General features: G+C 40.8%; 1 protein-coding gene across 2 annotated transcripts in view; it reads left to right on the top strand.

Annotated features, from left to right (window-relative positions):
• The first annotated feature begins 8,040 nt into the window (after positions 1-8,040).
• The window catches only part of slc23a4 (solute carrier family 23 member 4), a 29,155-nt gene continuing 9,251 nt past the window's right edge, over positions 8,041-27,944 (top strand). For both annotated transcript variants that reach the window (XM_020535551.2, XM_048607662.1), the window contains exons 1-6: positions 8,041-8,165; positions 14,555-14,701; positions 17,794-17,951; positions 19,183-19,342; positions 23,261-23,442; positions 27,052-27,172. In XM_020535551.2, the coding sequence (XP_020391140.2) occupies positions 8,118-8,165; positions 14,555-14,701; positions 17,794-17,951; positions 19,183-19,342; positions 23,261-23,442; positions 27,052-27,172 (816 nt within the window). In that variant the 5' untranslated portion in view covers positions 8,041-8,117. The remainder of the gene's footprint in view (positions 8,166-14,554; positions 14,702-17,793; positions 17,952-19,182; positions 19,343-23,260; positions 23,443-27,051; positions 27,173-27,944) is intronic.

Below are 27,944 nucleotides of genomic sequence, written 5' to 3'. Positions count from 1 at the left end.
ACTAGCACAGCCAGCCAACCTCCATGGCCAATGATAATCTTTAGGTCTTTTCTTATTCTTATTTTAGCAGCAATTTGCTCATTCACATTAATGCATCATATATCCCGGAGCACATGAAGACAAAAGACAAGTTTAACTATACAAGCAAAAGAACGACTGGCAACTGGACAATTTAATTAGATCTAAGATAGTGATTGAAGATTGGGTGACCTTATATGACATTTTCACAGTCACAGGATTAACTCATGTCTGAACAGATTTCTGAAAGTTCATAAGAGATAAATGACTGTGGGTTGATTCCCCTCCCTGGAATGGGCATAAATGTAAACCATTATGGAATTCACCTATTCCAATGTTTGTGGGCTGACCCAAAATTGAAAAGCTCTGGACTCTGTTGTTTGTAAACTGAAGACTTAAAAATGCGAGCTATAAAGAAACCAGTTAAATTAGACACTGGGGATAAATTCCACCATCCCTTCTCAATCACATAGCAACGGCTTCTAACACAATCATTTTCAGTGGATGGTAGAAGTATTGATCATGTGACTGGAACTGACTACAAATCATGTTTCTTATTACCCTAAGAGCCGTGGTGAAACCCGGAAGTCTGGAACCCAACACGACAGGATGGGCAATTCCTCCCCATCTTACAACATGTCAACTTGGGCAGTGCAAGGGGATCTCATTATTCTTCTCTTCTGCAGATACTTGACCATAATTTCATCAGGAAATCCAGAGATTTCTAACTTCCATCCTTTTTTAGGGAACCAGGAGAGGACAACTTATGCAGTCCTTCACTTTAAAGGATTGAATCTGAAAATGATTTGCTTCTTATATTCTGTTAATAATTCAGCTACATACCTTGACCTGTAGAATCCATGGTTACTTGAGCATATGTCTGTGCACTTAAGGGAGTGTTTGTATTCATTAGATATGAATTCTGGGTTGTTATGTGAATAAACATGATCTCTTCTTCTGATTTTAAAATGTACCTGAAACCCTGCTTTGTGTTTATTACTGAGAAAGCACGACACTCAACGTTTAAAACACGCTTAAATTGCACCTTATTGAAGACAAACCAAAGATGAGGAGACAGGAGAAACTTATCGCATCATCTCCCTCTTTAGTTTGTAACATAAAACAATAAACATGAATAGAGAGACAGATTGGAAAGAATCACTCACAAAAGCTTAACACACTCAGATTATGTAGTCATTGACCCATTTAAAATTCAAAGAGGCTGCTTTGTCCAGTTTTCAACATGCCAGAGGGTAATCGGCTTAATGCTGGTGGATAAAAATAATACATGCAGGAATTCAGTAGAAGCATATTAATTACAAACCTTTTGAATTACAATCTTTACCTTTTCACATTAAACATGTTTTAGAAACTTGCCACCAGAGGAAATAACCTTTTAAACTAGTGAAAAATTTTGCGTGCTATTATAGCTGCTGTATTACTCAGCAATGATCTTGTATTACTCTTCTGGATGGGTTTTCTTATTCACCAACAGGCAAACTCTTTTTACTACAAAAAGTTTTGATCATTGGCTTGATGACATTATATCAATTTTCAATTTCCTAACTTTTGAACAGAATACATTAGCATTTTAGCTCATGAAAATTAAAACAAGAAATACTCGTAACACAAGTGGTGGAAAGCAACTTCTATCCACTTGGCTGACCTCATCCCGAGACCAGGAATGAGATCATTTACACATCAGGCCAGATGTTAAAGCTGCTTTCACATTGAGGATCTGCTAGAATTTCAGAGGCTTTTCTTATTCATTAATTTGTTGTGGGTGTTGCTGTTTGGGCCAGCATTTATTGGCCATCCCAAGTTGCCCTTCAGTGGTCTCTTGTTGCTTTGAATTGTCATTGGATTATCTTCATTGTAGCTTTTGTCTTCTAGGTACTCAGACACCAGCTCTGCCACTTATTTGGGATCGCATGATTACATTTTAACTGGGTGGGATTGGCAACAGAAACTGAGTAACATTATTTGTAGGAAAATTTAAAGGGGCATCTGCCTCTGTCAATGAAAATGACAATGATTTATTTTCATATTATTATAATAATAATGTTTTTCTAAATAATGCTTATTTCAATTGATGTGATGCTTCAGTTGAAATATTCCAAAAAAATACTAATTTAAAGATAACATATATCTCGATACGGTTCTCTTAATTGAAACTATGAATTCCTGACAATTAAAAATAACTTCTTAATGTTTAGACATTTCATGAGCAACAATCATTCTAAAGTTACTCCCGAGTGGAGTTAGTTAATCAATAAATTTTAAAAATAAGCAGAGTACTTTGTTCCAGAAATTTCATAAAATGTAATTGAAATATTGAAGGCCAAATTCAAAAATAGATCAGCAGGAATTATTGAATGTGGAGTAATTAGTTGTAGTCAATGATTCCATTCTAATTGAATAAATCTTTTTCTCAGCTGACCCAAATAGAGAAGATTGGTAATGAATGTATGTATGCACGTGTTTGGTACATCTGACTTGCATTTTAACTTCTTTGGCTCACTTCCTGCACGTATCAACAATCAGGACCAAAGAACAAAATAATGTTTTATGTTCAATACGAAGAATAATAAATCCAGCAAGTTCATTGGAGAGCTTTCAGAGATTATCAGCAGAATGTTTGTTTGATACAGGAATCTTTGTACAAAAACGTACCCAGCTTAACCCATTGTGTATAGTACAAGTTAGCAACGTACAGGATGATTATAACGCAATTCACCCAGCAGACACCAGGCAAAAAAGCAGATTAAAGCACAGACAGATCAATACGCTGCACCATCTTGCAGTGTTCAGCATTTCTGCAAGTCTGGTTAAGCTTACTTCTACCTATTTAAACACATAATTACATCATTGGTCCTTCAATTTTAAATCTAACCTGACCAGGAAACCACTGCAACTCCCAAACAGGCGAAGACCAGTCACAGGAGAACTCGAAGGATTTTCATATTTTCCTTTGTGGGCTGGGAGAAACAGTTGTGTCCATTCAGGTCCCACAATGAAAGTTTATCACCTTGTCCTAGATCCTATCTCTTCCCATACCATGCAATGTTGTTAAACATGAGTATTGGGCTTCTACCTGACTGTTTGGAGGAATGAATTTTTCACAGTGAATTGCCACAAGCGTGTGACTTCTGGTATAGAGATAGTAGGAACTGCAGATGCTGGAGAATCCGAGACAACAAGGTGCAGGGCTGGATGAACACAGCAGGCCAAGCAGCATCATAGGAGCAGAGAGGCTGGTATAGTTACTTTTGGCTTAACGGCTGAAGCCACTAAAAAACAAGAAACATCATGTCAGAAGTGTGCAGCTGAAATTGTGTGAATTTTAATAGCTGTAAGAAAAACAGCATGGAATACTTAGACTGTAGTCTGCAACTTTGTATTACTAGGTATTTCAGGATGTTTTTGCATTTTCAAGTCCCTGCTCCTGTAAAAATAAAAAGCAATGTGAGACAGAATTGGAACTTCTTCTCGTTAGTGAAAATTAAGAAATAAAATTAAGAGTTAAAAATGAAAATGGAACAAATTAGAGCAGCAACTCTGTTCTCATTCCGGGGAAACAGTGTCATAAGCCGTGTTGCACACTAGACCTCGCTAAGGAGCAGAAAAGCCAGACTGTAGAAATTTTGGAAGGCCTTGAAGACCCATTTTAACCCTCTAATGTCATTTCTAATGGTTTGCATTTAATATCAGAACTCAGGAAGAGAGGAAAAGTATTGTTCAGTATATGGCTGCATTAAGTTGTTTAGTTGAATCTTGTGTGTCTGCTTTACTGAAAAATGATCTCGTCAGAGCTAGGATTGTCTTAGAAAGAGATCCTTTTGTGACAGTGCATCTAATGAGAGAAGAAAAACATACTCTCAAGGAAGCTATTAATTTGTACACAGTCTCTGAGGTTGTCAATTATCAGCTAGAGATTATAAATGGAGGACCAGATGAGATGGTGCATTATGCAGAGACAGTATGGTTTAACAAGAACAATGCAATAGGTAACAGTAAGAAATATTTCCAGAAGGGCCAGCAGAAAGATCAAGTGCACAGAATGTAAATATTGTGGAATGCACTTTGTGATAGAAAAAAGATACAGAATGACTTCACACTCAAGAATTTTGATGGCAGGAGATTAGAGAGTTAGACACTAATTCCAGATAATTACTCTACGCAATACAACATGCTTGTATCATCAGATCTAAAGGTGATAGCCTGTGACTAATTACTATAATAAAGAGAGTATCATGTGAATATGAAATGTCAAATATACATTTCTGTATGTAAAATCAGAAGTTTCACAAACCCATGTGGACTGGCTCAAGGCAGTAACCCAAACTGAAGCCATCAAAGATTGATGGTGGAACATCTCACAAGGACAACCAGAACCAAGAGCCTAATGCACTGGGAAGAACAAACATGTACATGTCCAGATGGTAAACATTAAGCAAGTTTCAGATCTCTGCTGAAACAAGCCTAAAGCTTCTGCTGGTAATTTTAAAGGTACCAGCAAAGATTTGCAGCATTTCAAAAGGCAGCGCATCATTGCTTGCTGAACAAATTCAAAAAGATTACAAAATGCTTTTACAGGCCTTGGCTGTCTTCCTGTTATGTACCATCTCCAAGTAGCTGTGAGTATGACAGTAACACAGCATCTGACAAGCAGAGATCCAGCAGTGCTTATGTCCAGCCTGAAACACAAGGTAAGAGAGCTGGAAGGGAAAGGTGTAATCAAGAAAGTGAGAACTCCTACGTGTTGGAGTAACAGCATGGTAGAAGTGAACAAACCTGGAAACCTGAAACCTGGTAAGCATAGATCCAAAGGATCTCAATAAAGCATTGAAGTGATCTCATTGCCTCAAGCCAACTACTGAAGACATTTTGCCAAGCAAAGGTCTTTGCTACCTCTGTAAAGGATGGTTATTGGTATGAAGTAAGATGAGTGCAGCAGTTTTCTGACTACATTCTGGATGTCATTTGGTTTGACTTGGGCTAACATGAATTACATCAGTTAAACAACTTAAATGTAAGGAGCACTTTCATTTCTGAATTTTTTAAAATGACATGAACAGCTAATATAAGGGCCGCTAGGTTCCCAGATGCTGCACTGGGGTATATATACGTGGGCCCCAGGGAGAGCGAGATCTTCTCTCTGTTAAGCTGGAAGGAGGGGACGATGAGGGTTCTTAAAAGAGGTCACCGTGAAGGCAGTAGCTACTGGTTGTGGCAAAGGAAGTCAATGCCAACAACATTGCATGCTGAACTTGGCCACAACTCCTGTGCATCTCAGTGGCACACAGTGGATGACACTGATTTTTCTGAATCCATTTTGCATTCAATAAATGAAAAACAAGAAATACTTTCATGCTTTCAAATTTTACTTGCAGATTATTTCATTTTTTCTACCCTAACTTATTAGCCATTCCACCTCTGTTGTTTTTTTAAATATATTTTAACTCTGAGTCCACTTAGATCTATTTGACATAATTCTGTCGCTTCTACAATTTCTAACTAAAATAAAAACATTTAGTATAAGAATATTTTTTAAAGTTGGTTTTCTTGCTATTTGAAAATCAAAACTTTAAAGGTTGATGCATAGCATCATTGGCACAGTGATTAAAGGCATTGATTATATCATTCGGCTTGTTGGTAGACATCAGTGCAAAAAAATAAACTTGTCTACAATAATGAGTGTTCAGCGAAATCTACACAGTTTCCATAAGCTCCTCTTACACAACAAGAATGCTGCAGTGAGAATATTACAGCAAAACTATCAGCTGACAAGGTAGTTTAGTAGATGTCTGTCAACAACATTACCCTAATGAGCACTCACTATTTTGTTTCATTTAAATAAATTGAGCTTCATATTACAAAATGGGAAGAAAAAAAGTCAATAGTTATATGAAGTGGGCTAATTGACTGTCAGCCTATATTGACTATTGGCATGACAGTTTCAATCCTGCTGTCTCACAAATATTTAACTTATACTAGAACTGCACCTGACTTAAGTTCAGCCTGTGAAAGAAAGGACTGAGTTACTTGCAAAGCCTGTTAAACCATCAAGAGGGTGCTTTCACAACTGTGATTGTCCACAGTCTTTCAAACATCAGCCTTGCCTGATTTAAGTAGAAAAATCTTCTCAGCAATGCAACTAAGAGAAGTTGTTATGAGCAGTCTCAGGCAGGAAAATCTTTTGCTTCCAAACTTTTGTTGTGGAGCTTTTATCATGGAGTTGACTTGGGGCAATCTCGTAGGTATCCTTAGGATGGATGCAGAAGATAAGACGGGAGGAAGAGAGAATGTCTAGGGGTAGATCATACTAAAGGAGAACGTAAATAAGAAAGTACCTTTCCACAAAGCTATCCACATCTCTCCACTCCTCAATGATGTTACAAAGATATCTGCTTGAGCAGCAATTTGTTCAGTAAAGAGAAGTAGAAGGCATTTGCTCCATGTTGCAAATTGCCTCTACGAATCCTATACAGAACAGAAAACAAGAATCATCCTCCTTCAGAACATTATACTTCATTATAAAACAATGATTCTCTTTGCATATATTTTCACTTTTTTTTAATCATTTTTCCCAACTGTTGTCACTCCATGACTATCCTAAACTGCTCCAGGAGGCCTGGGGTGCCAATGGTCCCTATGCACTCTGGTATCATTGGTATAAATATTCAGCAGGCTGAATATATGGGAGCAATCAGGTCCATTACCTTACCACCGACAAAAGGCAGCTGATGATGCTGTTGGTTTACCAAATATCATGCAATGTCAACAAGACAGAGGGTTGTTTAAGTAAGGCAGATCCTCACTTGTGCTGGCTTCTGTCTCTGTGTACTAACTGATGCATAGAGGGATAGATATGATGGCACTATATCTGTTAAGATTTTCACACCCTGAAGTATCAACACAGGAACAAAACTTAAATCTCACTAAACTGATACACAAATGGATATCTGTTATTCTAAGGGTTTTGCAATTGGTCTTTTGAAATCACTGTTATTTGATAGGTACAAGAATCAAAGAATCAAATATTGCTTTAGGCTCCTGATACATTTCTGGAACAACCATCAAGGCAAACCAGATTTTAAGCATGAATTTAAAAGCTGCTTACAACAGTTGGAGGTGGGGCTGGGAGTTTGGTACGGAGTGTCCCCGGGAGAACACATCTTCTCAAATTAACAAAGTAGGATAGGAATGCCAAATGGTGAATGCCATCTATGTACATTTACTTCAGTGTCAGGTAAGATTTCAAGGCCATGATTTCATTATCTTTTATCTGGATGATATTGCAAAACATGCCAATATGTACAACAATATCTACATGTCTCTGAGCTCATTTTTACAGATGCAAATCAAAAGGCAGGCAGCAATAGCAGCAATAAAAAGGGTGGCGCACAAATTTCATGCCTGAAGTAACATCTCTGATATACTGATATACAGAAGTGTCTCTGTTTTCAGCCCGGGCTTTCTCAGGGGTAAAATTGGATTTGTGGATCACAACAAGCAAACTTGCATTAGCACCAGTGTAGAAAATCCTCTCCATTTTTATCTAATAGTCCCTCTTTATCTAAATTCCAATGAAACAGTCATATTTGCTGTGCTTGCATATAACAGCTTACTTTTAATATAGCGTTACTGTCACCTTACAGTCTTGTATTGTAAGCCTTTTATTTTTACTCTATTGTGAGAAGATGGGAGTGGCTGAAATGACTCATGAGTATCATTAGACAGCAGGTTTAATCTTTACAGTGGACTGAGTGCTTGTGAGTTCTGGCTCTGTTTGAATCTGTACGATTCGATGATTAATCAGACAACAGAGTTAATGTTTGTTTGCTACCTTTGGGCAGTACTTCTTCAAGATATGACTACATATTTTAGTTACTCCTCTTCCTTTCCTGCAATCTCAAAGGAAAGATGTCTTTCATCTAGAGAATTGTGAAGAGTTACTTTTTTGTGAGCAGTTAACTCAATAAGTTTTTTTATAAGTTCCAGTCCTTGTGATTATCTTTGATTAAATGTTTGCTGCGCGTCCTCCTGAAGGAGTTGCTTATAAACGTGTACAATTGTACAGCTGGGTCTGAATTGCTATGTCTTCTGAGAAAGAAGTCCACGGGCTAAATAATTATGGATATATTGTAAGTATCAATTCTTTTCTGAAATAATGTGTTTTTCGTTATATTGTTAATATGATGATGTTCCAGTAAATATTAGTGAAAAGTAACAAGAATCCTTCTGTTAACTGTTGAAATATGTAACTGTGGCTCATTCATACTCCTGAAGTTAGTGGCTAATTTTTTGTGCTCTTCGTCCAACTTTCTTTTTATGTTAACATAGGAATCCATTCATTTCAGTATATTCTCCTTGACACTTTCTCAATTTGCCTGCCCCTTATGTACTAAACATGCTTAAGAAATCAGGACGATTTTCTGCCCGGTACAAAACCTTCAATCTTCCACCCCAATTTCCAATAAACCTACAAAATAAGATGGTGAATACTCAAAGCTAAACCCAACCATGAGGACATTGTTCACATACCAGTAGTCAAGTCATAGGCCTTGTTTAATGTTGTCTTGAAGCTACAAATACACAAAAGGAGCTTGTTCTCTCTCCAATGTTCAATGTTTAGGGAAGATTTAAACCAGAAATAAATGCAGTACTTATCAAAAGGCTTTTATTTTGTAATCGTGAAGATGCTCAGAAAGGATCACTTCTCAAATTTCTGGTTAGGAAGTTCTTTCTGTGTCATTAAGGGGCCCTAACCCTAACCTAAACCGAACCCTAATCCTGCATTTTCTTTTCAAATACCTAGTGTGTAGTGATTGTAACAAGGTTAGCCAGGTTGACCTCATAGAATATGAGTTCCCTGATTAGCGCTGTTAATCTAGTTCAATTAGGGAGTCCTGGAGTGTCAGACATAGTGTTCAATCTGAGAGCTGGCTCAGTTTCAAGGACTCTCCACATGTAAATAAAGGGTGACTTGGTGATGGGATATTGTCCTCTGTGGAGTTATTTCAGCGGCAACAAGAGAAAACCATGCTTCTGAAGAAATGCACTCGTAACCGTCATCTTTGAGTTGAAGTAAGCAATTCTAGCATCATACCATTATTTGGGAAGCTTGACTCATTCAATCCTGCCGTCAAAGACTGGCACCCTGTATGTAGAAAGAATGCGTTATTTTTTTCTGGGCAAATGACATCAAGCCAATGAAAAGGAACAAGTAATTCTCCTGACAGCTTGTGGACCTGCAGCTTTTTTGGTTATTAGGAGCCTCACTTTCCCTGAGAAGTTAGAAATCAGAAACTAAAACTTCCAAGAATTGACAGATTTAGTTATGGAATGTTACAACCAAAAGCATCCTCTAATTCTGAGACACTATTGGTTTTACTCAGCAATTCAAGAATAGGTTAACACAACTGGCTGAGCCATGTGACTTTGGTTTAACCCCCTTCATGAGATACTGAGAGACCATTTGGTATGTGGGATTAATGATATAACCATGAAAAAGCACCTAATAGCTGAAGACCAACTGGACTTCAAACAGGCACTACAGCTGGCTTTATCATTGGAAAATACAACAAGTGGAGCATATGAGTTGCATATGAGATGGAAGTGGATACACTCGCCAGGGTGACTGAGCTTGGATAATTGCACAGCCTCACTCAAGACATATCCTGAACAGAGGGACTCTGGGTCAGCCCACAGCAAAACCCCAAAGCAAAGCCAAGCCTCGGCCAAATGGCAAGCCATTGTAGTTGCTGCTGGTATGTAGACTCAAGACAGCATAAGAGTCCCATTCGACCTAAATGGAGTAAGAGAACTCACAGGCTGGTATCCAGGAGAGTGCACACCCTGGAAAGCCCACCTACATTTGGTTTAGAACAGTTAAATTGCTTAGAAACATCCAAATCAGAACCAATCAAAATAAACATCTGATTAAATGGTCACCTGGTTCCAATGAAGGTCAATACTGGTACAACCATTTCAATGATTGCAGAATCAGTCTTCAACAAAATTCACACCAAGCTCCAACCCTTAAGTTCGCACAACACCTGAGCTACACTGAGAACCTACATCAGAGAAGCCAGTTCTGAGGAAGGGTCACCGGACCCAAACGTTAACTCTGTTTTTTTCTTTCACAGATGCTGCCAGACCTGCTGAGCTTTTCCAGCAACTTTGTTTTTGTTCAGAGAAACTTTACAGATTAAGGGTACAACTTTGGCTCTGGTCTCTTATGAGAAGTAGCTGGCTCAGTTATCGCTGATTGTAGTAAAAGGCTTGGTCCCAAGCTTGTTGGGGTGAAATTGGTTGAAAAAGATTCACCTGGATTGGCTCAACATTTTTCGATTAGGAAATGGCTGTCTGAGTGAAGTCCTAGTTAAAAACCCAGACATTTTCAGGAAGGTCTAGGGACTATTACTGGAGCCAAGGCCACCTTGCATGTTGACCAGGAAGCAATTCCACAATTCTGCAAGGCCCGCTCAGCGTCATTTGCCTTGTGGGCAAAAGTAGGGACAGAAATCGGAGGCTGGAAAGTGAAGGAATAATCAAACCAGTCCAGTTTGCAGAATGGGCAGCACTGTTTGTACTGATTGTGAAGCCTGATGGATCGGTTTGCTTTTGTGGGCATGTTAAACAAACAGTAAACCAATACCCAATCCCTCATATAGAGGATTTATATGCAAAGCTGGCAGTGGGGCTATCCTTCACAAAGCTGGACATGAGCCATGTGTACTTGTAATTGCGGTTGATGAGAATTCCCAGACGTACGTTACAATTAATACCTATAAGAGTTTGTACCAACATACAAGGCTGCCATTTGGGGTATTGTCAGCCTGTGCAATTTTTCAGCAGATGATGGAGAACATTATAAAAGGTCTACCCCTCATCGCCATTTATCTAGATGTTATGCTAGTAACAGGGAAGACCATTAAGGAGGGCTTAGAGAACCTGGCCATAGTCCTTAGACATTTCTCCCAGGTGGGTGGATGCCTCAGAAGGAAAAATGTGACCTACTTGGGCTACAGAGTTGATAAGACTGGATCGCACCAGTTGGAAGATAAAATGAGGGCGATCAAAGACGCCCCAACTCCCATGTCTGTACTGGACCTTAGGTCTTTCCTTGGGCTGGTGAATTATTACGGAAAGCTCATACAAAACCATGGCCTCCATCCTGGCACCTTTGCATCAACCCTTGGAAATGGTCACAAAGCCAAGCCATAGCTTTCAGGGAAGTGAAGAAACAGCTATCATCCTCTAAGGTGTTAGCACACTATGATCCCAAGTGAGATCGGGTATTGACATGCGATGCCTCCCCATACGGTATCAGGGTAGTGTTAGCTCATAGTTGGCCCAATGGAGAGGAACACACAATTACGTATGCATCTGGGACTTTAGCTAATGCAGAGCATAAACACGCACAGATAGAGAACGAAGGTTTGGTGGTCATTTTGGAGTCAGGCAGTTCCACCAATACCTTTATGGGTGTAAATTTGTAATCATAATGGACCACAAACACCTGCTAGGTCTGCTTAAAGAGGACAAGGCAGTTCCACCCATAGCTTTAGGCCGAATTCAGCATTGGGCTCTAATACTATGTAAGTATAATTACAAGTTGGAACGACATCTGGGAGGCCAAGTAGCAAATGAGGATGCATTGAGCACTGACAGATACATCACTGGTGCCATACGCCACTGAAACAGTCCGTAATGTGTTTTAAGTTTTCTGGTCACAGCTCCAATCACACCTGATAATATCAGACTTTGGACACAGAAAGATCCGATCCTGGGAAAACTGAAACAGCTGGTGGTGATGGGGGAACCAAAGGGCCATCACAACCAGAACTGAAACCTTTTTGGACCCAGAGAGACCAGATCACAGCAGAGGATGGCATATTATTCCAGGCAGTGAAAGTAATTACCTTGAACAAAAGTCGCTGCCAGATACTGGCTGAACTCCACCCGGGTCATTCAGGGCTTTCACAAATGAAGATGTTGGTGAGAAGTTATGTCTGGTGGCCAGGATTGGATGCTAACATAGCTGTAGGTGGGGCAATACCTAGAGTGCAAACAAGAACAAAAATTACTGCAAGCAGATCTACTACAATCATGGGAATGGCCAGGTAAATCCTGGACATGGTTACACATTGACTATGCAGGTCCTTTCATAAGCTCAAAGTTCTTAGTTATTGTGGATGCCCACTCAAAGTGGCTGGACGTGCATAGAGTTCATTTGTCAAACATGGGGATGACGATTGAAAAACTTCACATATCTTTTGCAATACATGGTCTCCTGGAAGTGTTGGTCACAGATAATCATTTACCAGCAGGGAATTTGAATAGTTCCTAAAGTCGAAAGGAATTCGACGTATAAGGACAGCTCCATACCATCTATCATCCAATGGTCTGGCAGAACTGAGCGGTGCAAACTTTGAAGACAGGCTTAAACAAACAGCCTACAGCTTCACTAGATACCAAATTGTTCTGGTTCCTATTTGATTATAGGACCACCCCTCATGCAATTACAGAGATAGCTCCTGCTAGTGGGAAGAAGACTCCACACCAGGTTAGATCTGATCTTCCTGGACCTTGGGGTTGGGGGTGGGGGGAGGGGAATGCCAGACACAAGACTTTGCTAAGCAAGAGAGACGGTTTACTTTCAGGGATAAAGTTTGGACTAGGAACCATGGGAATGGCACTGCATGAGTAGGTTGACATGAGGTCAGGTTCAGTGACATATAAATTTCGGGTAGGTGCGACAGTCCTGAACAAGCATGTAGACCACATGAAAGCTGCAAACTCACAAAACAATGTGAGAGCAAAACATGCCCTGCTCCTCAACAGCCTTTCTGACTGTACCGAACACCTGGGTTCTCCCTCTCTGTCAAGCATTGAGGATATCTCGGAATCTGGGATGGACACGGTAGGTGTTGCCACCTCGATGCCTTTGCCACCTGAAGAAGAGAATAAATTTCTTCTGAGACACTCCAGGCGTAAGAGGCAAGCTACTGTGTGTTACATGCTGCCTGTATTAGAGGCAGAGTTGGAGGAACCTGACCTGGTGCTAAAACACCCTAAAAAGAGCTACAAAAAAAACCCAACCAGCCTATGTCCTCAGTCTCAGAGTGGGGGGAGGGATGTACTGATCGTAATGAGGTCAGCCAGATGGACTTCATAGAATAAGAGTTTCTTGTTTGAGGCTGTTAATCTGGTTCAATCAGGGAGTCCTGGCTGACAGATATAAACAGGCATGTCAGAGGGTCTGTTCACTCTGAGAGCTGGGTCTGAGAAAGCCACATCAGTGTCAAGGATTCTCTACGTGTAAATAAAGGATGACTTGGTGATGGGAGACCGGCCTCTGTGGAGTTATTTCATAGTGGATCAGCTTGCCTGTGCAAGCACCAGGTATTGACTCAGCCAAAGGAAAATACTGCTAATGCTGGGGTCCTGTTAGCTCAGTCTGATGTTTCGTTTGTGACACAGCGTGCTGCCAATAGCGTGGGTTCAATTCCTGCATCAGCTGAGGTTACCATGAAGGACTCTCCTTCTCAACCTCTCCCCTCTCCTGAGGTGTGGTGACCCTCAGGTTAGACCACCACCAGTCATCTTTTTCTAATAAGAGAGCAGGCCTAAGGTCAGGTCAGACCATACTGACTTTACTGCAGATGCTGAAAATCTGAAGAAAAACTGCTGAAGACTCTGTAGAAAGACAAGTTCATTTTTACAGGTTGAGATTTCAACCTGAAACATTGACTCTCCACTGATGCTGCCTGATATGCTGAGTTTTTCCAGCAGTTTTTGTTCACATTTTACGCTGTCATGTTGATGAGGGAGATCTCACATTCAGTAATCCCAAATTTCATTGTCTCAGTTAGAGATGCTAGAGTTAGCTTCATTACCACTGACTGTTTGAGTGGTTAAAAAAGACAGAATGGCTGCTTTTGATTGCTACCTAATGATTAGTGCCTGAAAGTGCCCACATTCAACATGAGGCAGGAGTGTGCTGTGCTGCACTGCACTACACCATTTGAAAGCCTTTGCAGTCTGATCACCTGATCAGCATGAGAATAGCATTATAGGCAAGGACTGCTCTTGCTGTGAGACTATATCCTAATGTGGGTCACTACCACGGGAGTAAAGGGTAGGAACGGGCTGGGAGGTTGGGTGAAGGGTATTCCCTAAATTAATTTTACTTTTTAAAAATCTTAAATAGGTGTCACAATAGTAAATTTCCACACCTGTCTTGAAAAAAAAAAGCTCTGCAGAGGTAACTAAATAATATCTCAAATTAAATGCTTGGTGATTCCATAGTCAATCTGTAAGTGAAATTAAATTCTGATACACCCAGTAATTAATTAACTCACCCTGATGATTAAATATTTTGCATATTGTTCTATGTCTTTTGGCAAAACATAAATGGCAACAGATTAAAAACTGGTCAGAAAGGATTTGAGACAACTCATTGAAAGTATTTTTAAAAATAATTTCAATTGTTCTGTAGGAACATTCACTTTTTGGTATTATTTAGAATGAAGACGAATTCACTCACCAAACCAGTACATTGGAGAAGATTGAGGATAGCAGATTGTCTTCATCGAAGGAGAACGGGAACAAGATGACATATTATGTCACTGATGTTCCTCCTTGGTATTTATGCATACTTCTTGGCACTCAGGTAAGAAACAGAGAGAGACAACAAGAACCAAAACACAGAAACATTATATAGCACCTTTCATGGCCTCAGCCTTATCGTGACTGTATCGTGTACCATCTATAGATAAACTGCAGCAATGTGTTAAAGCTGTTCTGCCAGCACTGGACCCAAACCTTGACTTCCGGCACCATGAATGACAAGACTATCAAGTGGAGAGGAAAATATTCACCTCTAGTCGCAAACCATCCTTACTCAGGCTGATATCATTGTTGTTGGTTTAAAATCCTGGAATTCCCTCTGAACCGTTGATGTACTGACACCAAACCAACTATAGTGTTCAAGAAGGAAAGAAACCATCACCTTTGCAAGGATTACTAGGGGTGGATAAGTCTTGCCAACAATTTTCACATCTCAACAATTAATTTTTAAAAATATGTCACAATGTACTTCACAACAATTAAATACTTTCAAAATATAGCTACTATTGTCATAGATACAAACACAGCATCCTATTTATGATAACAAGGTGTAGAGCTGGATGAACACAGCAGGCCAGGCAGCATCAGAGGAGCAGGAAAGCTGACGTTTCGGGTTGGGACCCTTTTTCAGAAATGGCGGAGGGGAAGGGGACTCTGAAATAAATAGAGAGCGGGGGGGTTGGTGATAGCAGGTGGATAGTGGACTGGATAGGTGGGAGAGAAGACGGACAGGTCAAGGAAGTGGAGATGAAGCTAGTAAAGGTGAGTGTAGGTAGGATGTGGGGGTGGGTCAGTGAGGTGGGAGGTGCGGGCAGGTGGGAGAGAAGATGGACAGGTCAAGGAGGCAGGGATGAGAGGGGGGCTGGTCTTGGGATGAGGTCAGGGGTGGGGAGATTTTGAAGTTAGTAAAGTCCACATTGAGACCATTGGATTGTAGGCTCCCAAGGCGGAATATGAGGTGCTGCTCCTCCAGTTTCCGGATGGCATCGTTGTGACACTGGAGGAGGCCCAGGATGGACATGTCACCCAGGGAGTGGGAGTGGAGTTGAAGTGGTTTGCGACTGGGAGGTGTTGTTGTTTGTCGCAAACTGAGTGTAGGTGCTCCACAAAGCGATCTCCGAGCCTCCACTTTTGTCTCCCCGATGTAGAGGAGGCCACGTCGGGAACTGCGGATACAATAGACCACATTCACGGATGTGCAGGTGAACACCTGTTTAATGTGGAAGGTTTTTTTGGGGCCTGGGATGGAGGTGAGGGGGGAGGTGTAGGGGCAGGTGAAGCACTTCCTACAGTTGCAGGGAAAGGTGCCGGGGATGGTGGGGTCAGTGGGGACTATGGAGCAGACGAATGAGTCGTGAAGAGTGTGGTCCCTCCGGAAGGTAGATAAGGGTGGGGAGGGAAAAATATCCTTTGTAGTGGGGTCAGATTGCAGGTGGTGGAAGTGGCAGAGAATGATGCGTTGAATCCGGAGGTTAATGGGGTGATACGTGAGGACAAGGGGAATTCTGTCTTCGTTTTTGTTGCGGGGAGGGAGTGTGAGGGCTGAGGTGTGGGAAATGCGAGAGGTGCGGTCGAGGGCATTTTCGACAACTGAGGGGGGAGCTTGTGGTCCTTGAAAAAGAAGGAAATCTGGGAGTGTCCGGGAGTGGAACACCTCATCTCGGGAGCCGATGTGGCGGAGGCGAAGGAATTGGGAATAGGGGATGGCCTTCTTGCAGGAAGGTGGATGGGAGGAGGTGTATTCTAGGTAGCTGTGGGTGTCGGTGGGCTAGAAATAGATATCAGTTTCAAGGTGGTTACTAGAGATGGAGACAGAGAGGTCCAGGAAGGAGAGAGAGGTATTAGTGATGGTCCAGGTGAACTTAAGGTTGGGTTGGGAAGATGTTAATAAAGTGGATGAACTGTTCAAACTCCTCGTGGGAGCACGAGGCGGCGCTGATACAGTCATCGATGTAACGGAGGACGAGGTGGTGGATGGGGCGGAAGACGGATTGTTCCACGTATCCTACAAAGAGGCAGGCATAGCTTGGGCCCATGCAGGTACCGAAGGCCACCCCCTTTGTCTGTAGGAAGTGGGAGGAATTGAAGGAGAAGTTATTAAGGGTGAGGACGAGTTCGGCTAAGCAGATAAGGGTGTCACTGGAGGAGGACTGGTCGGGCCTGCGGGACAGGAAGAAGCGGAGGGCCTTTAGGCCATTTGCATGGGGAATGCAAATATACAAGGATTGGACGTCCTTGGTGAAGATGAGGTGTTGGGGTCCAGGGAATCTGAAGTCTTGGAGGAGGTGGAGGGCATGGGTGATGTCCTGGACGTAGGTGGGGAGTTCCTGGATCGTGGGGAGAAAATGGAGTCGAGATAAGTGGAGATAAGTTCGGTGGGGCAGGACCAGGCAGAGACAATGGGTCAGCCAGGGCAGTCGGGTTTATGGATTTTGGGAAGGAGATAGAAACAGGCGGTGTGGGGTTGGGGAACGATGATCTTGGAGGCTGTTGGTGGGAGGTCACCTGAGGTGATGAGGTTGTGGATGGTCTGAGAGATGATGTTTTGGTGGTCAGGGTGGGGTCATGATCATGGGGGCAGTAGGAGGATGTGTCAGAGAGTTGGTGCCTGGCCTCGGCGATGTAAAGGTCAGTATATAGCTAACTTAAATAAAATCATTTTGGTAATCTTTCTAATAATGCAGTGACATTTTACAGTATTTATTAATGAATAGGGAAAATAAAGGTTTGTTTTGCAACTTTTACAAGTAACAATGTTCCTTCGATACTAAAATGCAAGAAGCAAAATAAATTAGAACATAGCCATCAATGGCAATTTTCAAGAACCTTGTGAAGGAGCCTGTTTAAAACTCTTTGTTTTGGAATTCCAGCTGTTAGCAATGATTCTACTTTCCCAGTTACTTCTCCTTAAGAACCATTTTTTGTTTCTCTACATGTTGCATTGCTACCTCATTTTGATGAGGTCATCCTCTTTGTCATTTAATTTCTCATACATTTCATCCTATCATGGATATTCCCTTCTGTTTTCCCTTCCCATCACGCATTGAAATTTACCAGTATTTTGTGCTTTCATTTTCAGAATCCATTATATTTTGCTTCTGAGTAAAATTCTATTTGTAATGACATTTTCTCCAGCATTATCTGACTGCTTTGGGCGGTATTGTAGCCATCCCTCTCCTTCTGTCTCGGGAGCTCTGTTTACAACATGACCACATCACACAGAGCAAGCTTATCAGCACCATCTTCTTTGTCTCAGGAATGTGCACACTGCTTCAAGTTCTTTTTGGGGTCAGGTGAGACAGCGACACATTTCAATTTTCAATCTTTGTCAATAATCGAAATTAACCTTTGTCTATATTTATTACAGAGCTTTCATAAAATATGGCATTGTGCCCATCAGTCTTAGACTGTTAGAATGTTGCAATGTTAGCGGTTATATCTTCGGACACTAGAATACAAAAAGATGATAAGTTAAGCTCCAACTGTACAAAGTTCTAGTCTCGAAATAATGAGTTCAGTTTTGGGCACCACACCTCAGGATAATGTATTAGTCTTAGAGCTTCAGGTTAAGTGGAATATAGCCTGGATTCCAGAGCTTTTATTAGAAAGTGAGATTAATTGCCCAAAATGTAAAAGGTTGAGGTGTAATTTAATTGAGGTGTTCAAGTTATAAAGGGAACCATGTAGAGATGATAAAAGGAAATCCTACTTCTGTTAGAAAATCAGTTTAGCACTACAGGACGTAGTCCAAAAGAAAGATACAACTTCAAGCAGAGAAGTTTGCAAAACGGGACTTCATGTAAAGAAGTGTGGAACTGTCTGTCACAAAACAAAGCAGATGTTACCTCAATTAATAACTTAAAATCTGAGATTCATGACATTTTGCGACACAAATATATGATTGGAAATGGAGGGAGTCAGGTTGAATCAAGACAAAATCAATCAGTATCTACCTGAGCTGTGAAACAGGCTAACTGACCCATTCCTTTTCCCATTATCCTAGCAGGGATGGTCAGAACATTTTCAAAGTATACAATGGCAAGCAATTAAGCATTTTCCCATCAGTGCTGATATCTTTAAAAATCTGTTTATCCTTTCGTGACTCATAATATCAACATCAATCATTTACAACCAATGATCAATTGCAAGTTAGAGGATGTGCCCTAGCTCAGCTAGTCCAAGAATAATTATGGAGCATCTAATTTGTACTGAAATGATTGTTGAGGTGCTTGATTTGCTTGAGTTCAGGTATTTTATGACTGGCTGGCATTGGCTATGAAATTTGTGAATCTCTTGCATTCCCCTAGTAGTTTTGGTGGGCACAGGTGATGTGCCAATGGTGCACTTGTTAACTTTAAGTAAAACAGGGTCAGCTGTAAATGTTTTTTGGGAACCAATAGAAATAATTATTCTGGGATCAATTTTTTAGGCTCTTGTATAACATAAGCTTCCATTAAAAATTGCATGAATTTGTGGCACCTACTGTAACAAGGAGAGTTGACCAATTTGCTATGTTTGTTTCAGGTTGCCAATTCTTCAAGGAGGGACATTTGCTTTCCTAACTCCGACCTTAGCCATGCTGTCTTTGCCTCAATATAAATGTCCAGAGTGGACCTACAACAAGACACTAGTCAATGTCAGTGATCCAATCTTTATTGAAGTTTGGCAGACACGCATACGTGAGGTACTTCTAAACACAGAATCTATTTTTCAGGAGATTGTCTGGCCACAGTGCATTAGTGACCTTTCATTTTTAGCACCTAGGCTTGACTCTAGTCCATATTGATGAGCTAAAAGCTTTCTTTTGCAGCAATGGTTCTCTCTACAAGGAGAGTGACAGATTTAACCTAGTTCCTATTGGAGACAGTAAGGACTGCAGATGCTGGAAGCCAGAGTCAATAGATGTGAAGCTGAAAAAGCACAGCAGGTGAGACTGCATCTGAAGAGCTTGAAAGTCAACGTTTTGGGCTGAAATCCTGACAAAGGATTTGCTGTCTGACCTGCTGTGCCTTTCGGCTTTCCATCTATTGACTCTATTTACTTATTAGGCAACTAACAAACTAAACTACTTAAGAGGTAACTCTTAAGACTCTGATGGCCAAATCTGTTGAAGGCTTTTGACTCTGACACCTCTCTCTCTGTCCAAAACATCAGAGACCAAACGTCAGTCCAAGCTGTTCTTGCCTTTGTTTTCAGAGTGTGAAATATGGTATGTACATTTTCAATAGCTTTTGACCTGGGGTCCCCTATCCCCATAGTAACCAAGCCACACAAGAATTTGAAGAAAGTCACATGACCCTCTTCATTCCTCCATTTTATGTTAAAGATACCGTCCAAAACATAATCACCTTAATATTAACAATTTATTATGAAATAACGATAATTAAAAGTTTATTTTTGCTTTTCATTTTCATATTTAGTATGGCCTTGCTTAGTTTTTTGTCTAACAAGAGCAACCATGTATTCATACTGAAGTCTTAATATCCATTCAGCAAAACATATCCTTCTTCATAGGTCCACAATATATATCAGTGACAAAGAAGGCAAATATTCTTGTCTTTTACAGCTATGAACAGAAATTCATTTCCATGGAAGATCTATATTTTTGGTTTGTTTTTAAATGGCTCAGGTTTCCCATTCATCATTATTGCTTCACCTTGTAGTTTGTAATATCACTCAGTTGCTGCTTACACTGTGGATTAGCTTCTAGACCCACACATCTAGAACATCCAGAATGTTGCTGCTTTCAACTATGTGGCACTGGAGGTCACTTCTGTGGTTGCAGTTTGGTTTGGAGTGCCTGGTCAGCCTGCATTGCTCAGATATTGAATGAGTTGGGGGAGCATAGTCATGTTCCCATAAACTTTCTTTGTCCAGCACAGGCCTATTTGATGATCAGCTGAAGAACAAAATGCTGCAGGTGTACAATAAGTGGGCAGTGGAGCAGGGATAACTGAGCTGCTCTTGGAGGGAGCTTGCATGGACATGATGGGCTGAATAGCCGCCAATGTTCTAGTACCGTAATATATTGGCTACATGCATCAGTTCCAGTTAAATTTCTTATTCATTAGTTTGTATTCACTCTCAGCTGGTTAAAATCCAAGACAAAAACAACACTGACTTTGTTTGTGGAACTTCAGCACGTTGATGACAAGAGAATCTTCTCGCAAGAGAATCTTCAAGCTTTGCTGAACACATTTGCAGAAGCGTACCAAAACACTGGTCTCAGCTGCAACCTCAAGAAGACTCAATACTTTACCAACCTGTGCCAAGTCAAATTCTGGCCAATCCCTCCATTAATATCAATGGAAAAGTCTCCCCACAAGAATTGGAACAATTCCCTTACTTGGGAAGCTACCTCGCACCTAAAGTTGACATCGATGCAGAGATTCAAAATCACATCCAATCTGTGAGCATGACCTTCAGGTGCCTAAGGATGAGATTCTGCAATGACTGTAGCACTCGTGCTGATACCAAGCTTGTGTATCAGGCAGTCAGCCTTCCATCCCTTCTATATGGCTCCAAAATGTGGACAATGTATAGACGCACTTTAGAAGTACCATCTATGTTGTTTGAGATGGATTCTCCACATCAGCTGGGGAGATAGGCATAGTGACATCAGAGTCCTGGAAGCAGCTAACAGCACCAGCATCGAGGCCATGATCATTTGAAACCAATTCTGCTAGGCCAGCTATGTGCTTATGATGCCTGAGTTCTGATTGCCAAGGTGAATCTTCTTCACCCAGCTCAAGGAAGGCACTCAAGAGGATCAAAGGAAACATTACAAAGACTCCCTGAAGACTTCCTTCAAGAAATGCAACAGAAATGGCAGTGCATGGGAGACCCTCATTCGGAGAAACTGATGTCGAGGAACTTCCTGTATGAAGGGACACGATTCTTTGAGAACATTCATCGACAAGAGGAAGTATAGAAAAGGAATGCCAGCAAACTCAATGCCAAGGACTAATTCGCCCTCCTGGAAACACCAACCAAATGTGTGGTTGCAGATGTGGCTCTAGGATCAGGCTCATTAGGCACACAAGGACCCACAGAACCCATGACCAGTGACACGGAATTTCCAGGGTAGATAATGATACATGTTAGCAAGTGAGTGCCAATGACAATGACAATTGTCACCATAGAACTTACTTTACCCTGCGATGACAGTCCGTCCAGACCAACTGAAACATGAATCAACAAGCTGGTAAAGTCTGACAAAAACATGCGCTTTTCTCTCGCAATCTTACTTTCAGAAGTGGAAGCCACACAGGGACATGACGATCGATGTGCGCACAGTGAAACAATGCGGTGTGGCAGTGAGATCAGCCATCAAAAACGTACACAGCATGGGAATGTAGAGGGGGTGAAGAGATCAACCTAGAGATCCTGACCTATATGCTGGATGTCATGGTTCTGAAGAGGGTTTCACTTCATCTACCACTATCAGCAATTAAGCTAACCCCATATCTCAAAGATTAATTTTATTCTTTGCTTCATCAGACAACAAGGTTAAGATTTCCACATTGGGCACAAAATCCTATAATCGTGATCTTGTCTTTTCTGATAACAAATGCATTTGAAGCTATTACTTTGTCACAAGTGCAACCTCTGGTTTTAGATTTTCTACAGTCTTCAGTTATTTTTAAATTCACTCATGGGATATGGGTGTTGCTGACTGGCCAGTATTTATTGCCCATCTCTAGTTGCCCATAAGAAGGTGGTGGTGAGCTCTCTTCTGGAACCACTGCAGCTAGTGCTATATGAATTTGCACTATAGATGGAGGAGTGAAGCAGCTTGTGACATTTATGCTATTTTACCTCATCCAGTGTCCCAAACCACAAGCTTATAATCATTTTCCCCATTAATCTTCACTTGACAAAATGTTTATTTATTGTCCACGAGATTTTTACAATGTCTGAAAAACGTGATGGCTTGGTCTTAATGACGTTACTTTAAAACATTACATTTTTCTCTGAGTTCAGCTGAAAGTAATTTATTTTGTGTGGCAATCCATACTTTTCGACTGAAGAAGAAATAGGAAATGTAAGCAGAAAGCATATTTCCTGTTCCATTTCTGCAGTCAATAAATAGAATGATATGTATTTGTATGACATTTTTCATGAGCATCCGAAACCTTAAAGAACGCTATTGATTTTTGAAATACACGACTGCTGTAGTCAAGAAGATGTGAATCTGATTTGTGTATAGTAAGATTCCATAAATGGTGATCTGATCATGACCAACCAATCTGTTTTTGTGATGTTTATTAAAGGGTAAATATCAGCCAGGACACCAGAATAACTCACCTGCTGTTCTTCGAATAGAATCATATCCAACCCACCAAACAAGTGGGTGAGACTTTGGTTGAAAGATGACATTCCTGACAATGCTGCACTCCCTCAGTACTTCACTGGAGTCCCATCCTTGATTCTTGTACTCAGGTCCTAGTGTGGGATTTGATTCCAGAGCTTTTCAGAGGCGAGAGTGTTCCCAACTAATCTTCTCATGAAGATTAAATTAATGATTCTCAGAATGTTGGAAATTCACTTTTCTTGTATTTTAAATACAATCATGGTAACCTGATAATCCTATTCTTTGCAGATCCAGGGAGCAGTCATGGTGGCAGCCTGTTTCCAAATAGTTGTGGGATTTTCTGGTTTAATTGGAATTTTAATGCAGTACATTGGCCCTTTAACAATTGCTCCAACCATCTCTCTGATTGGATTGGCCTTATTTGATTCAGTTGGAAACGATGCAGGGAGCCACTGGGGCATTTCAGGCATGTAAGTGATTGTTACTATTGTTAAAAAGAAGGGCTACATTACTTTATGTTATCACTTTGTAGAAAGCTTGTTACTGGTGAAAATGATAAATATTAATTTGTATCAACAGAAACAGTAACTATAAATAGCAGAAGTGGATACTAACTAAAGTATTTATGACAAGGATGACACATGCTTATTACTAGAAATGTAGACAATGGCTGCAACTAGGTAATAAACACCTGGTTAAGTTTTTCACACTAGTATGCAATATAGGACTTGCCATCCCTATGGCCATACTAGTCTGAAGATGCCCGATCCCACCTGCTTTTGGAAGCTAAGCAAACCACCAGGCCTGGTTAATAGTTGGATGGGAGCTCACCTGGCAATATCAGGTGGGGTAGGCTTTGCCCCTTTTGTGGCACAGTGATAGTGTCCTTACCCCCTGACCAGGAGGCCTGGCTTTAAGTCCCATCTGCTTCAGAGGTGTATAATAATCGGTTGATTAGAAAAATAGTTTAAATAAAAAACTTTAAGAAAAAATTATAGGACTTGCACGAACATTAGCATAAATATAGGCTAGAGTAAGCATACACAGTATACTAAATACAGGGACTAACTATTGAAATCTATTACTAAGCGATGCAATAATGTGGTAGGCTGTAAATATTTACAACAAATAATGCAATGTTAAAACCTCTTACACAGCATAAAGAGCGGTTGTGAAAGTGTGTTTTGTTAACAAAGTGTTAAAGTTGGTAATTTGGTGGAGCTGGCAAAGGAGATAAAATTTATTATTCTGGGTATTTTTTTTAACCATAGTTGCTGATAGTTGTTTTTCTTTCATTCCTCCATAAGTAACTTATTGTTACTTTACTGATTTACACTAGACTGACATGCTAACTAATAAAATTAATCAATTCAATTTAAACAAAAATAAGTACTTAGTGAAACAAATAAATAAATAAAAACAGACAGACGTGGTGGTGTAGCATGTGAGAGTTTGTGAAAGGATTATGATCCCAGACTGTCTGTGGTAAGTGGTTGCAGCTTGAAGAACCTTGTTTAGCGACGTTGGAAACAAGATGCAAACATTAGCAAGTGTCAGGGAGAGAAAGAGTTCCTTGGAGATATTTTCTAATCAACATATACAGAGATGTTATGACACATTTCTGGAGCAGGCGGGACTTGAATCTGGGCCTCTTGGCTCAGCGGTAGGGACATCACCACTGTGCACTTTGTTTCAGGAGGTAGTGAGTTGGTGGAGAAGTACACCCAGTGCTGACTGTGTCCGTCACAAACTCCATTTCCTGTCTTCACTTTGTTCTCTAGATGCACAAATGCGGCTGGAAAATGGCTGGGACAGAGTTGGGGTGGGTGGAGTCAGCATCATTTTGATGGATGAAAGCATGGGATCCACATCTGCTGGATTGTAGAACATCAAAGAGCCAAATACATGAAGCATGCATTTGCAAACTCTACCTACATTTCATTTGAAATGTTTCTTTGCAGATATGCAATGCACACAGAATGAATGTGTGTATGCATTAGTTATTGGTCAAATGCAGATTATACCATACCACTGGGGCTAGTTAAATGAGTATTGACATTTCAATGATGCCTAAGTTAGAGGCAGTAACCTGAACCTTTCAAGGAACTTCCAAGGGTGCTGTGAGAGAAGGGGATATTGCTGCATCATACATCATGTAAATATGACAATGGACTCTAATCAATTCAATGGTGGGTGAAATGGTCAAAGGTCTGAGATGGGCTCCTCTGAGAGGAGCAGGCACACCCTCTTTCATATAATGTGTTGGTCACTCAGCCACTGGGGCACATTCATCAAGTTGCTGTGACACGACATGCAGTGGAACTGCTGAAGATATGGTTGGTGAGGGATGGGGGGGGCGTCACCAATCTATTCTGGACAGAATGTGCTGCATCATCTTGATGTGTTGCGCTCTGCACAACTGGAGGTGACAGATATTAAGGAATGGGGGGAAAGGGAATTGGAACACAGTCTTCTGAAGAGGAGCATGAAGACATTCATGTGGCTGACAGAGCTCAGTTGCATTGTTTCCTACAATGAGGGAGGACCTGTAGATGTGAGCTGGATTAAAAGACCATCATGGGTTGTCAAGGTCAAGATATCAGCATTTGGTTCACATTGTAGGTGTGAACTGCAGCTTGTATTCAATTTCTTTGTGTCCCCTTTTGCTCATGTTTGCACTTGTCTGAATGCTTGTCTGTATATCTTGTTCCTTGTTGGACAATGACTAGATATGGGTGACCATTGGGAATTGGTGAAAGAATGGTAAGGACTAAGAAACGGTCTTCACAGAGGATGTACCCCAGAAAAAGTAAAGTATGTGGCTTAGTAGTTAAACAGTGACAACGATGAGAGAATGGAGTTGAAAGTGTGAGGAAGTTTTTTGTTTGTTTAGTCATGATTTTTGGGAGTCACTAACTGGGCCAGCATTTATTGCCTAGGGTGGGGCTCGGCAGGGTCATTTTGACATATAGCACACTGAGACGTCAGTTTAACATCTAACAATTGTGCCAGCTCCCTGCATGGCAAACACACTGCGTATTTATTCAACCAAATGGCTATGTCAGAAAGTGGACGGGGACCAGTCCTCAGCCCAGATAAAGGGGGTTCCAGTACCATTAGTCACATGTACATAGTGCAGGGGCTTGGTCAGTGTCAGTTTTCAGCCATGGACATCATCGTAAGGCAATGAGTCTGACTGAAGTCCGGGAGGTGGTCAGTGGTCAGTGGGCAGTGGTCAAGGCCAGCATTTAATCTGAATGGCTTGCTAGAGCCATTTCAGAGGGCAGTTAAGACTTAAGCATATTGCTGTGTGTCTGGAGTCATGTTTCATCCAGACCAGGTAAAGATTGCAGATTTCCTTCCCTAAAGTACATCAGTAAACAAGGTAGGTCTTTACAACAAACAATAATGGTCACATGGTTACCATTTGGGGCGGCATGGTGGCACAGTGGTTAGCACTGCTGCCTCACAGTGCCAGGGACCTGACGTTTGATTCCACCCTCGGGCGACTGTCTGTGTGGAGTTTGCATATTGTCCACGTGTCTGTGTGGGTTTCCTCCGGGTGCTCCAGTTTCCTCTCACAGTCCAAAGATGTGCAGGTTAGGTGGATTGGCCATGCTAAATTGCCCATAGTGTTCAGGGACGTGTAGATTAGATGGGTTATAGGGTGATGGGTTTGGGTGGGATGCTCTGAGGGTTAGCATGGACTTGTTGGGATGAAGGGCTTGCTTCCACACTGTAGGGATTCTGTGATTAGGTTAGCTTTTAATTCCAGATATTTTTTGAATTGAAACATCACCGTCTGCCCTGTCGGATTTGAACCCATTGACCTAGAACAATGGGTTGGGGTTCTAGATTAATATTGCAGTGATATTACCATAATACCACCACCTTTCCAAATTTGCCATTCATGAGGACCTCACTATGACAATACCTATCTGGACTGAATGCATTGAGCAACCATCAAACACAAGCAACAAGTTTCCAGCTCCTCAGACCAAGATTAATACAATTGCTTTCACAAATGTTTCAAACACATTTAATTCTTAACATTCCTTGTAACTGTTACTTTATTTCAGGACTGCAAGCTTCATCATAATATTCTCCCAGTATTTGCGAAATGTGCCAGTACCTCTTCCTGCTTTTAATAGGAGTAAAAAGTGTCATATTTATTGGATTAACATATTCCAGATATTTCCGGTACGTATGAACAATATTTACTCTTATAACTTTAGTCTTGCGTTAAGAATCAAACAACGAGCATTGTCATGCATGTGCTGCAATTTCTAAACTATGTAAGAAAAAGCATCATGGCTCTTAATTTTTTTGGTAACATTAATGCTCATAAATGATGGATGTTGGGACTGGGAGACTTTCCTTTTTAGGCATTTGTATTCACATTAAGCACTTCACTCTCAAATCAGGTGTAACACATTTCACTGCAAAGTAAGATTCCTTACACTCTAAGTAATGTTGCTTATCTTCAACCTGAGAAAAATATCCTTTACTTCAAGAGTGTGACTATCATTTATTCCTCCTACTAAGAATACAATGGCTTCTCTGAATGAAGTTTGTAGTTAAATGTCTCTTTGTATTATATTGCAGCAATTCAATACTATGGGCTCAATTTCACAAGAAATTTAACTTGACACTATTCCTATTCATTTCACATAGCACTCCTGCAGGTAACAAAACACAATATAATTATTTCCCTGTAGCCTTGTACTTTCCTCTGTATCAAAGGTTTATCCAATTTTTGTGTGACGGGAGCAATGGCCTCTGCCTTTGGCAAGCAACAACATATCGACTAATGAAATTCCTCTTTGCTTCTTCATTTGCCTAGTAGCATTTTTAAATTGACGATGTGTCATTGCCATAGGAATGCAGGACTTAAGAGCAGGAGTAGGCCACTTGGCCCTATGAGTTTGTTGCATCATTCGATAAGATCCTGGTTAAGTTGATTTTGTCTCAA

The sequence above is a fragment of the Rhincodon typus genome, chromosome 18, assembly GCF_021869965.1.
Source record: "Rhincodon typus isolate 14 chromosome 18, sRhiTyp1.1, whole genome shotgun sequence".
NCBI classification, from domain to species: Eukaryota; Metazoa; Chordata; class Chondrichthyes; order Orectolobiformes; family Rhincodontidae; genus Rhincodon; species Rhincodon typus.
This window is presented reverse-complemented; position numbering and strand designations above follow the sequence as displayed.